This window comes from Athene cunicularia (genome assembly GCF_003259725.1).
Source record: "Athene cunicularia isolate RWA chromosome 15 unlocalized genomic scaffold, athCun1 chr15_part1, whole genome shotgun sequence".
Classification (NCBI taxonomy): domain Eukaryota; kingdom Metazoa; phylum Chordata; class Aves; order Strigiformes; family Strigidae; genus Athene; species Athene cunicularia.
The window spans coordinates 16,114,756-16,127,745 of record NW_020799121.1 but is presented as its reverse complement, the minus strand read 5'-3'; the positions used below and the strand labels follow the sequence as shown (position 1 = coordinate 16,127,745).

The 12,990-nt window shown below is 39.9% G+C and overlaps 1 protein-coding gene across 1 annotated transcript in view; it reads left to right on the top strand.

Moving 5' to 3' along the window:
- The window catches only part of SUSD2 (sushi domain containing 2), a 29,535-nt gene extending 18,677 nt beyond the window's left edge, over positions 1-10,858 (top strand). Inside the window, 4 exon segments of the mRNA XM_026859482.1 lie at positions 832-1,104; positions 1,542-1,724; positions 7,393-7,483; positions 10,071-10,858. Of these exon segments, the coding sequence (XP_026715283.1) occupies positions 832-1,104; positions 1,542-1,724; positions 7,393-7,483; positions 10,071-10,188 (665 nt within the window). The 3' untranslated portion in view covers positions 10,189-10,858.
- The last annotated feature ends 2,132 nt before the right edge of the window (positions 10,859-12,990 follow it).

The following is a 12,990-nucleotide window of genomic DNA, read 5'->3' as shown; positions in this document are numbered from 1 at the left end:
CGAACCGAAACCCCCACGGCGCCGACCCGGAAACGGAAACGCGCGAGCACCTGTCCGTGTGCCGCGAGCGGGACCGCGGCCGGCCGGCTGCGCGCCACTGCAGCCCGAGGAAACTTAACCCCGTCCTGGCCGGGACCGGGACGGTGCCTCTGAAAAAGCGGGTGTCGGGGGTGTGTGTATGTAAAAGAATGGCTGCTTTCATTTAATGAAAGTGATTACGCTGCTCTGTCTAGCTTGCATCATTAGCCTGGTCAGCACTCCTAGCAGCAGGTTAGCAGATGGGCCAGAAACATGATGCAAAATACCCTCTGGCTACCGTCTCATCCCTGCATTAAGCACAGCATAGCCATACTCAAGGATTCAGATCGTACTGAAAAGTCTCACCGCTCCTACTTCAGGAAGTCTCTGATTTAGTGGCATGAAAACAAAAAGCAGGGCTATGGCAGACACGATAAATTTAGAGAAGCACAGGATCAAGATTTCTGTTGCTTGTGATGTTTGCTTTAGCTAGCTCTGTCTGAGGTACTTTATCACCATTTTGCCAGCAGGCATCTAAAACCATCTTTATGTAAAATCATAGCTACACAATTATTTGGATCTAATTTTAAGTAACTGATCAAACATCAGGTTAACCAAACACTAACTTCAGTGCTAAGTTAAGATGCTGGAAATGAAAAGTAACCTTGAACTGAAAGGAAGCTGCAGGGCTTTGTAGATTTCTTCCAGCTCTAGCTACATTTATGTAAAGAAGCAGGTGGATTAGTAGCAGAAGGTAGTATAGGTTTGTAGGCAATGTTACATATTAATCTCTCTCTTTCTCCACCTCTCAAGGGGCTGTTGAAAATGGAACTTCTCTCTTTACTTATGACACAGAGTTCTTACTGAACAGTTTCTTTTATGGGGAAAAGCACAATGCTTCCTTTCTGCCCGTGTTCATTCCTAACGAAGACCCTACTGATCCCCTGCTGAAAGTGATGGTCTTGCTCTGTGACTCTGACCCGTTCTGCAGATTCGATGTTCTGACAACAAGAAGCCTTCAAGTGGGAATTTCCACAAGACTATCTCATCAGAATCACAAGCTGCTGGTAGAAGATCTAGAGCCAGGTGATAAAACATTCCACAAAGCATTTCATCACTAGAAAAAGTTATTTTTCTACACGGCATCTAAATAGTTCACACTGTTCAAGGAGGCTTTGCTCAACTGTAGGTTCATGCACCTGTAAACATGCTTACATGTAAACAATGCTTACCAGGAGGAATTGTCCTTGTACCAGGAAAACTCTGCACTGGTTGGACAGACAAACACAAAATAAATTTCTTTCCATTTCTTCCACTACTATACCACTGTGTGGAACCTTTATCTTCATTTTCTGTGCCTTCACTTGTCTTCCTTGGACTTAATTTTTATTTTTTTAAATCAGAAAGTATTGTCTTTAAGTTAGTCTAAAAATCTTTGTCTTTCCATGAATTGCTACTAAAATGCCATCTGATTCATTGTGTTGGATCCAAAATACTTTAACCAGATATGTGTCTTTAACTAGTGATCTCTTGTGGCTGGCTGGATCATCCAACCAATGGAAGAAAGAATGGAACTACCTACCTGCTGGGCTCAACCATAAGCTTCATCTGCAATCAGGGCTATGAACTCATTGGGTCAAAGGAAAGAATTTGCCAGGTGACGGGGGTCTGGTCTGGAGACACACCCAGCTGCATCCCAAGAACAGGTCTGTTTCCTTTTAAATGTTACAAATTGACATTGAAAAAATCATTATGACGAACAAGGCAATCTCAGTAAATGATGACAGCCCTTGACAAAAGCAACTTCTCTTACTTGGGAAGACATTGGACATGAAATCCCTGGGTTTCCAGAAAGACTAATATTCAGATCTAAATAACAGGTAGTTTATGGTGGGTTTTAAAAATTTTATTTCATGTATCTACTCGTTCTAAGGGTTTAGGACTACATGCTTCCCTTTCTCTGGGTTTGGCTGAAAGGAACTCGTAGGCATGCTTCTTGAGTGGACAACCTAAAATACATTTCAAACTCAAGTCTTGAAAAAACAGGAAAGCATAGTACTTAGCTAAAAATGATTCTGTAGCACAAAAATATGAAGGGTGCAATAAGAATTCTTATTTACAGCATCATTTTCATGTAATTTTCTTATGTAAATATGTTCTTTTAGCAGCTTTATAAATATATACTCGATGCTTACACATATAGAACTAGCGATTATTGAAATCCTGTAGCCATATTTCAAGTATAAATGATGGCACAACCCCCAGCCATTTATTGTCACTTGTTCTGTCATCACTATTACAGTTTTAACTTTCTTTGCAACTAACTGGGGCAAATGTATATCAGTCCAAACCATCTGAGGAGTGGTTCTAAAGTGACACATTATGAGTGCCTGAGGAGAAACTTTGCAGAAAAGGACCTGGGGGCCCTGTGGACACCTAGCTAACGTGAGCAAGCAGAGCACCCTTGTGTTCCCAGGCTGCGTTAGGCAAAGTATCACCAGCAGGACGAGGGAGGAGATCCTTCCCCTCTGCTCAGCACTGGTGAGGCCACACCTGCAGTGCTTTGTCCAGTGCTGCCTTCCTCTTCACAAGAGACATGTGGACATGCTGAAGAGAGTCCAACAAAGGGCCACAAAGAAAGAGATTAGGGGACTGGTGCATCTCTCCCATGAGAAAAGGCTGAGAGCTGGGAGCTGTTCAACCTGGAGAAAGAAGGCTTGGAAGGAGATCGTATCGATGTGTACAAATACCTTAAGGGAGGGTTGCAAAGAGGATGGAGCCAGGCTCTTTTCAGCAGTGCCCAGAGGTAATGGGCACAAGCTAAAACACAGGAGGTTCTGTCTGAACATCAGGAAACACTTTTGTACTGTGAAGCACTGGCACAGGTTGTCCAGAAAGGTTGCAGACTCCCTCCCTGGAGATATTCAAAAGCTGTCAGGACGCAGTCCTGGACAACTGACTCTGGGTGGCCTTACCTGAACAGTTGGAGTTGGACAAGACGACCTCCAGAGGTCCCTTCCCACCTCAACCATTCTGCAATTCTGTAAGTTGAGAGAAGACAAAGCCCATGCTTGTTGAAGGCTTCCACTCTTTTGTTCTAAAGAATTGTTATCTTAAAACATAATGTATTATTCTATAGCAGTAAAATTATTGTGAATGATGTAATAGTATTTAGTATAAATAACGAATTAATTACCCATTTTATGTCACGACTATTAGATTATCAATTAACCTGGGACTGTTGGATTTAGTAGCAGTTAGGCTGTCTCTACAATTTACAGGAAACTGTCCAACATTTTCTAAGTTTCGACTTTGTTTTATTCATACACCACATACACCCCAGATGTCCTCAAGATGGCAATGTTTCAAAGCACCAGGGTGATGCAAGGCCACACAGCATGTTGAAGCACTTTTACTGCAGTTAATCATCAAATAACTCATATCAACAGATTCTCCATTCTTGAGCACCTTCCAAAGAAACATGGAAATTGCACAACACATCAGCAATGAATTCTTGGCCAGCTGACACATTTCATCAACCTCTGCAGACCTGCACCAGTTGCTTGTTCATCTCCAACACAGTTCTGCAAGTTCAGTGATATTTGTGAGATGAACCACAGTGAGTTTGGGCAGCAGACTGTGGACTTTAACCTAAAAAATAATTATTGAACATATAAAACAGCAAACGTTGCTTAATTTTAAATAGATGAGTGGACGTTTATGGAATGTTTTCTTGAACCAGCCATTATTAGTAATTGATACGCAACTGATTGTGTTCACAGGGGCCAATCTCAGTAGTGATGCTATTTTGGAAAGACGGAAACTAGAGGTATTTCAAAACATTTCTGTTTAATATGATAGGCCAGAGCATATGGAGTACTTTAGCAGTTGAAAATACAAGAGATTCAGGAATTTTGCAGATAATTTTGCATACTTCATGGTTCACTGTAATAACAGTCTGAGAAGAATGAAATCTTTACAAAGTAAGGCCAGATCTTAAAAAGTCAGCGGCAAAACATTTTGCTAAGCTGAAAGCTAAGAACATTTTTCCACTGCTGCCATCAACCACATACATACTGGACAGAAGCCAGTCAGTCTCAATAAGCAAACCGGATGCTGACATTTACACTAGAGAAAGCGGGGCAAAAAGCCAGCCCTGAGGGATCGGAGGGAAGGAGTTGGAAGATATGCAGAGATTCACTGCATTCAGAATGATGGGAGATGTGCTGCAGCTTTACGGATAAGCAAACAAAAACCGCAATGTTTTCCAGCACATGGTTTCCTAAAAGATGACAAAGGACAATAAGGTGTGAAAGAATTTTATTGATCTGACTGTAACAAAGACCTTCCTTACTTTTTGATATTCGGGGATGTACTTCATTTGCAATGTGAGTCAAAAATGAGGAGTTTTATCAGCCTCAGGAAGTTGGGAGTATGGCAATGCAGCCCATAGCAGCAGGATACTGGCAGTGCTGACAACTGATTGAGACAATCTAAAATACAAATTGCATACACAATTCTTAATTTTTTTTACTGCTGTGCCCTAATAATGGCATTCACATCTGGCCTTGTTCCTCCTTTTGCATCATAAAATATGCTGCTGGATATCAGTCTCTGCCTGAGAAGGTTATTTTATTGACAGGTCCAAGTCTCTCCCAAGATAGGCAGAACAGTCCAAAGTTCCTCTCACTTATGTCTAAGCCTCTAGTGGTTTTATAGCATGGACAGCTAGTACTTGCTTTCCACATTTCTGCCTTCAGTTTAAGACACAGCTGAAATCCAATGCCAGTTTTCCTTGTGCTGATTTGGAATTCAGCACAAGTACAGAAAAGATCCTCATGTTGTCAAAATCTGCTGTTACCGAGGTCAGTTCACCATTTTCCTCTTTACCACAGCATCATGCTGCTGTGTCACCAACATCAATTTTATCAAGCCCCGTGACAGAAGGTCTTCTTGATGCCAGGAATATGCTGACAAAATCAATGGACAGTACTTCCAAATTTCTGGGCGCCTGAATGGGTGACCACTGACCTAGCCACTGTGATTAGTGGTCACATTTTTACTGCCTGCATGAACTATTAAAACACACATTTTTGAATTATTTCTTTCTTGCTGGTCAAGAACACAGGGTCCAGCCCTCTATTATTCTCAGCTTCCAGGGGTACTTCTTTACAGCGCTGTGCCCATTACACGTGCTGCAGTTTTGTGGCACATCAAATTCAAGCTCTGTATTGCAAATCAAAAAGAATTTTTAGTTGCTATGTGTTTCTGTTTTTCAAAACAGCTAGAACAGTTAAAATAAAGGCATGAGGACTATGGAAACTGGATAGAAAGAGAGATGGAAACAAGAAAACTGAACGCGTTATTTTGCAAAATCCATTTCTGTATTTGAAATTTCAGATACAAATGATGCTGTTGGTCCTGCATATTGTTGTTTTTGAGTTTTTCTTCCTTGAGTTAAAGTTTCCATGGAAATCCTCTGCTAATAATTATTTTGCTATGCTTCTAATTACAATCCCACTGCATGTCTTGCCAGTACCACAGCAACCTCCCTTCACAGAATATCACATAGAGGAAGAAAAATAAACCATCCAGCAAAAGCAAAAAGGAGACTCTAGTAAGATAAGAAGTAAAATGCAGCTAAAAATTATAATTCTTAGCTATATATATATATATATATATATATACACACACACAGATGGTTTGTTTGTGACAGACAATAATTTGGTGGTGTCAACTGCAATCTGGTTTTGGCCGTCTATTGTTTTTTTCCTTTTTTTTTTTCCTCCCCTTCTCACGTTTAGGTTTCATTTTCCATGCTCAGACTCTGTGCAAATACAGTTCTTTTTGGAAAGTTGTCAGAAATCCCATTAGACTTCTGCATTTTTTTTTTTTCAAATGAGGATGCCAAAAAACATTAGTTCTTCTTATTACAGAATTTTTGTCTGTCTGTCATTTCCAGGAGACTGGGTGCAAAACATACTAAAATCAAGAAATGTAACTTGAGATTATAAATTAAATACAAAGATTTCACAAGAGGCAAACCACCACTGGACCCAACTACCGAGGCCAGCGGTGGGTTCTCATCACTTGGCAGAGACAGGATACCTGCCTGTAAGATGTGTGTAAGCCAAACACAAGTTTTTGAGCCTTGCACAGAAGTTACTGGATGAAGGACCAATGCCTGTGTAACAGTTTACGTGTCCCATTTCTTTCCTTAAACTTCAGTATAAACCAAATTAGAAGACAAATTATCTATTCTAGGATCACAGAAGTATCTCTTACATCACTCTGCCATCACCGTATGCTAGGCCATAGTCTGGGCAGTTCTTCCCACAGGCAGGACAAAGCGATGGAAGGACTGGCTGGCAAAAATACAGCCCAGATACGTTAAAGCTCAGATGCACCACTGCTCACCTATCTCTAAATAGGCTATGTGCTCCCCAATACATGCATACAGTGCTATCACTACATGCAGAAAAAGGGTGGAGCCTGAATCTACTTTGACCTTAGGACACCATAGAGCCAAGGAACCACACTTCTGTTTGACTCACTGACACTGAGCCTGGGACAAAGGCTGCTCACACTGGGACTTGCAGTTTTTCAGCAGTAGTACTCCAACAAGTATTTTCCTTAAAGGACACAAAACTCAGGAAGCATTGTTTCTCCCAGAGGGTTCACTCCAGATGCTGCATCTCCTAAACTTTTACCAATCATCTTATGTGTCATGAAAATTTACCTGCATGGTATCTTTAGCTTCTGTTGCTCACCACCTCCATACAGCATCCTGCTAGTGCTGTCCTACATCAGCAGGAAGGTGACAGAACTTGTAACCTGCAACTCTTTAGCGGAATAAGAAAACAAGAAGAGATTTATTATTCAAAATTTGTTTCATATCTGGTTTCTTATTATGTGTCTTTATTGTGCAAAATCAAATTGACACTTTTTAGCATCATACTGTCTGACGCAGTTCACCATATCCACATCAGAAAAGTTAATTCTGCTCTCTTTTGCATAGACCATTAAGCAGCAGATTTAGTTTCAAAGTTTTAATGCCAAAATAGGGGCAATTTTTAAAGCAATGAAAACATATAGAAAAAGGATTGAAAAATGCCCAGTTGTTGGAATTGACAGTTCTACATAAATACCACACATTCATGATGTTAATGGACTGACCACTAGCCATCCTTTCTTTGTGTTAGAACAGCTTTTGCAGCCACCTGCCCTAACTGTCAAATGTAGGAGCTACATGAGTTCCTACTCTTTAACAGTCTGTTCCACGAATACAAAGAACAACATGTGCCTATGTTCAAGCAAATATGAAAAAATGTATCAAAGTCCTCCTGTTTCTTGTGGTTGGTGTCTGTTTTTCAGATATCAAACAAGTAATTCTTCTTGCCTGTGTGTTTGGAATAGTTGGTCTTGCAGTCCTGACACGTCTGACTTTCTTATGTAGAAAGGAGAGGTAAGACTTGATTGAACTGAAAACACAAATGAACTTGCTAAAGAAATAGCAAGTGTTGTGACCTTTTTAATAATTTTTCTCAATGACAAAGAAATCAAACATGCTACTACTTTTTATGAAAAACATCAAGTCTGCATAGTCCTTGTGGCCTACTGGAAGACTATGAAGCAAAGTTGGAACTGTATTATCAAGACACGCAGACATGTGATTGATTGATTGACTGACTGATTGATTGATTGATTGATTGACTGGAAGGAACAGGACTTTTTGGTCACAATAACTTATCTGTTGAGTGACAAGGCTACCTGATTAAAAGTGGGTTTTTTTCAGAAGAGGTGTGCTCATGATACCAATAGGTAAATTTGATGTATCATCTAAGGAACACATTGCATGATACTGTAACTTTCCACATATCTTTGAATATATTCCCACTTCTAGGCACATATGAATTTGCTTAGAGAATGCTTATATGTTTCTTGTGCCAAAGAGGTGAACAGAATTTTAAAGATGTATCTGTTTGCTGCCCATTCTTGGAACCCTTCTACCACATAAACTCACTATCAAAGCTATTACATTTTTAAAAGAAATCTCTAAAAAATTATGTGGCTAGTAAATTACTAAAAATGATGTTTTCATCTTTTGTTTTAAAAAGGTTGTTGTGACTTCACATATTCTGTATATAATTAATTTTGTTAGCCAGTACTAACAAGACACTTAAAAAAATATTTCTGGCTCTGTGCGTTTCTAACAGGTTCATCATTGCAGATAGTCTTGAAGCAGAAACCAGTATGATAGTCATGTCCACTGCTTCTGAGCTAGTTCATCAATTAACTGTGTCCATCAAAGGGCCAGAGGCATGGATAAATTTTGCCCCTTCCCTTTAAATCACAAAAGCATTGGTTTTCTACACTTCACAGAGAACGCACATACCTAAAACACTTTTTCTTCCTCCCCTGTACAAAAAAAAAAAAAAAAAAAAAAAAAAAGATACTCAACACAGGGTAGATAACTGCAGCGATTAATGTTTTCTACAACATAAAAAAGCATAGACAAAAGACAACTCCTGTATTTGCCAAATTTTACACACACCACATTTCCACGTATAGAACCAACTGGTTTAAAACACAACTATTACAGCTGCATAGACTTCTCACGTTTGGGAGCAGCTTACAGAACGGCTACTCTAAATTCATAACTGTATATCAAAAACTAATTTAAAAAATCAAATGAAGCCCTTGTCAACCCTTTTAAACTCTTGTATATTTTGGAAGTCTGTAGGTAATTTTCATTTCATGCTACCAAAAGCTTATGATTTATGAAAAAATTCTGAGAGTTTAATAAAGTCCATAGCACTCAGGAGGGCTGTATATTTGGATAGCAATAGAGGATGCAGTCCTTTATATAGCAGTAACAAATTTTGAACAGATAAAATTTTAACTAGGGAAGGCTTATTAGACAATTATTGAGTTGTGAAAATCTGTCATCTACTGTATACTCTCTTGGATCTCAGGGTAAATATAACCCTGTGACATGTCATATGTTTTATATAAGAAGGGAAAGAAGTAGTCCTACATACTGTGGGTCTTTGAAAACATTCTGGGTCTGCACCCACTCTGACAATCATCCAGAAAAGGAGCTGCTCTCGGTGTTCACAGCTAAGACCATACTTAAATAGTAAGATAGAGTCAAGCATCTTAAAAAGCAGAATAAAAATATACAAAAATCCTAATCATTAAATGCTATATGCTTTTAGATTTCTTTTTCCTTTAACAAACAGAAAAACAAACAGGGTCTGTATTTTCAATCTTTCTCCAGCCTCCTTTCTAGCCTAAAAGTGAATGGTAAATTTCTCAGACAATCAAATGATTCTGTGAGCTGAGACTGGGGTGGGAGGCAGAATCACAGTATTTAGAATAAAAATTTCAGGAAATCAAAACACCAAGGTGCTCAGTAAATTGGTTTATGCTTTTCCCTCCCAGTTATTGTGTTGATAGGTAGTCGCAAATGTATCTATTAATATTTTGGTGATAAGATCCTCTTAGCCAAAAAAAAAAAAATCCAATGTAAGGTCCAGAACTTAACCACTGAATCACGAGTTCCCTGCTCACTCCGACTTTTTTTCCTCTTTTGTACTCAAAAAACAATCTTCTTTCCAGACCCTTCATTATCAGTGTTTTCAAACCAGTAATATTTGCCCAGTTTCTCCTTTTGCTCATATAATTCAGACCACCGTACTAGAAAACAGAAATTTACTGTTGCACAGTGATAACAGCAAACCATCAGTATTCTCTAATTTCATTACATGCTGCTCAAATAGAAGCAGTGCTACATATCCTTCAGCACTACTTCTGGTAATTCAAATATTTTGACCCTTCAGCATCGTATGACAGGAGGGATATTGTTCTGTGGGGAAGGCATGCACTGGAATTACACAGAACAGGTACTTTAAAAACTGGTGTGACATTACTATGCCACTTAACCCAGTATTCTTCTCACCCTGATCAATGACATTATGGTAACTACTTTAACTGCTCTCTCTGGCTTTTGGGGGGGTTTTAATGTTTTTTCTTTGTCTCTTCTTCCAAAGACAAAAAGGCAACCAGAAACTTGTTTCAGAGGTTCCAGCTGTATCTGACTGAAGAAGAAACAATGAAATTCCAGAGGAGTTTTTAATGAAATACAGAAAAAGCATAGCAGAGGATTAAATCGTCCACAGCAACAAAGATAGACTTTCCAAACACAAACAATGGTTTTATATAGTATGCTATCATTTGATTTCTGCTTTCACAATAGTGAGTGTTGAATTGTATGGGAAATGCTAACCAACTTTCTGGGATTATACCATGGCAGGCTCAGCCTATTGTCTGTCACGAGCAAAGGATCATGCTTCTAAAAGTATCAGTCTCAAAATTACAGGCATTAGTTTCTTCTAACAGTCACATCTCTGCCATCAGAATCAGCATTCTGAGAAAATCAGGAGAAAATGAAGTGCAGATTTCTCCACCCTTTTCTTCTTTTACTTGAAAGCTGGTAAAATAAAAAGAATTCTAGCCTACTATGCTAGCCATTATCAGAGAAACATTTGCCTTCCCTGGGGCCATGTAAGGCTGAATTAGGTAGATGTAAAAGTGGTTGCACAATCAGATGGACCACTGGCAAGTCGGGTTGAATTTGCAGATTGTTGGGTTAGGGAGAGTTATTGATGATATTTACACCTTGCATTCTTATATTTTGGCAGGTCTCTGAATACAGACCGAAAGTGGCATTTCTGTTTCAGTTCTGACCTAATTTTAAAAGGATACAATTGGGCGAGAGGAAGGGGAAGTACTCAGCAAATGAAACCTTTCCTTCCAGGTTAACTATAATGATTTTTTAAAAACCTTCAAAACAAAAAATCTGTTATCTGAACTGGAAGTATTCTGCAAAACTTGCAATGTTTCCCTTGAATAACCGCAACATGAATTTTTTTAATATCTAGCTGTATTACGGTGTGTTTCATTATCTTCATTAAAAAGTGATTTCTGACCTACTACCTTGTACAGAATTCTTTCATCATAATAAAATCACTATTTGCTTTTGCTTACGTTCCAAAGGGTTTGTGAAGAAGTTCTGTATTGTCCATCTCTACGATAGTGAAAGAATTCCTTTTGCAGGTCGTTTGGGCTGGTTTTCTAAGATCTTTAATTCATAAACTACCAGAAAATCATGGTGGTTTCAAAAAGCAAGGACAAACTATGTGCCAAATGCACAGGAAAACTAAATGAGTGACACAGTCCAAAATTTACGTTATAATGGGGACAAGATAAATTGAAAGAAATGCCTCAGACCATGTATTACGAAGTATAAAATTATTCATTACTTATTAGCTGCCCTTGCTCTTTTCATTGTCGTTGTTTGTAAACAGAGACCACAAACCACAAGCAGAAGATTACAAAATGAGAGTGAGTGATCTTGCATATGGTAAGCTGAAATATAAACAATCCCGTACAACAGACAGAAGAAAAACTTGTAAAAAACTAACTTTGAAGGAAGAATGGGAAATTATCATTGGCAACAAACTGGCTGCCCATTGCCAGTATGCGATAGGTTAAAAGAATAAAAGTGCAATTCAGGTATACACACATATCGATTGTGTGTGCAACTGATTAGTGGGCAGCAGAATGAACAAAGGTGATTTTGCCTAGAAGTGCCGGAAGACTGAACTGGCCTTTTGGAGATACGTAAGGTTGGTTTTGTGAACTTTGTTACCAATACAGCGTTAAAATTTGTAAGCCTTCTCTGTTCTGGTATCCTTAAGGAACAGAATGTTAGATAAATGGAATCAAAACTGGATGAATGGGTAACACAGTGGGGTCCCAGTCCTTGGAGAGGAGGATTTTGTGGGTCATTAATCACAACACAGTAATGTCTCATATGCTGTTAGACACCATGTACCACAAGGAAGTGCTGCATGCACGCACAATGACTTGTAAAGGAATGCTAGCAGCACTTGTCAGTAGCTCAGACTGGGAAGGGAATATATGGAATGAATTAGAACTCCAGTTCTCCTGAAAAATGTGTATGTTAATGTGAGAACACAGTACATTTCTATGAATCAGAATTATTCAGTTTAGCCCATCATAACAAAGCAGTGGTAAAAACAAACACCCACGACCTCCACGAGCTGTTTGGTCAGTCTTGGTAACTCCCAAGACAACCGTCTCCAATACCCTATCTTATACACACACATACACATATTCAGTGGCAACAAAATCACATCTGCTCGCAGCGCTCTTGTGCAACCAAAGTCCGGAATTTAGCAGAATTTGTGAACCAAATGACTGGACAAACTTAGATATTGTATGTGCAAGAAGGAATTAAATATTTCATCATTTACCATTTAAAAAACCAAAGCGTAACACCAAGCAGACAAACACCGCTATTGTTTTTCAATATCTCATCAGCTAAAAAATTCTACATTTGCTAGGAATTCAGCTCAAACAAATAATAATGTGGCACATTATTGTGCTGTGCTAGTAAAATGTACGCGTAAAGCCATGCTAGTATGTATGTAGGTAACTCTTTTTCGGCTTTCTATATACATTGCAACGGCCAAAAGAGATTTCAACACCTAAGTTCTCCTAAAAAATGTTTACACAACGGGAGGTTTCTGCACGGTAAAAGAGAGGTACCATGGCGTCTGTGAGCGCAGCAGCTGAAGCCCGCAAGCTGCACCCCGCCGCTTCCTGTCCGTGGCAAAGGTGCCGCCTGCCCTTCAGGTGTCTGCAGGTGCCCCCGCGCCGGCGCTCCCCCCGTCCCTGACACCACGAGTCACCTGCCGCCCGCGGTTCTCGCTGGCGGCGGAGGGTGCCGTTCTGCGGGCGGTTTCCAGCAGACACTGCCACCGCCGAACCGCCGCTCACGAGGCCCCGCGGGGTCCGGCCGGCGGTTTGTAACGCACCGGCCTGGCCGGCGCGGCGCCGCCCCTCGCCCTCCGCGTTCCTGTCCCCGGCACCCCCAGCGCGCGC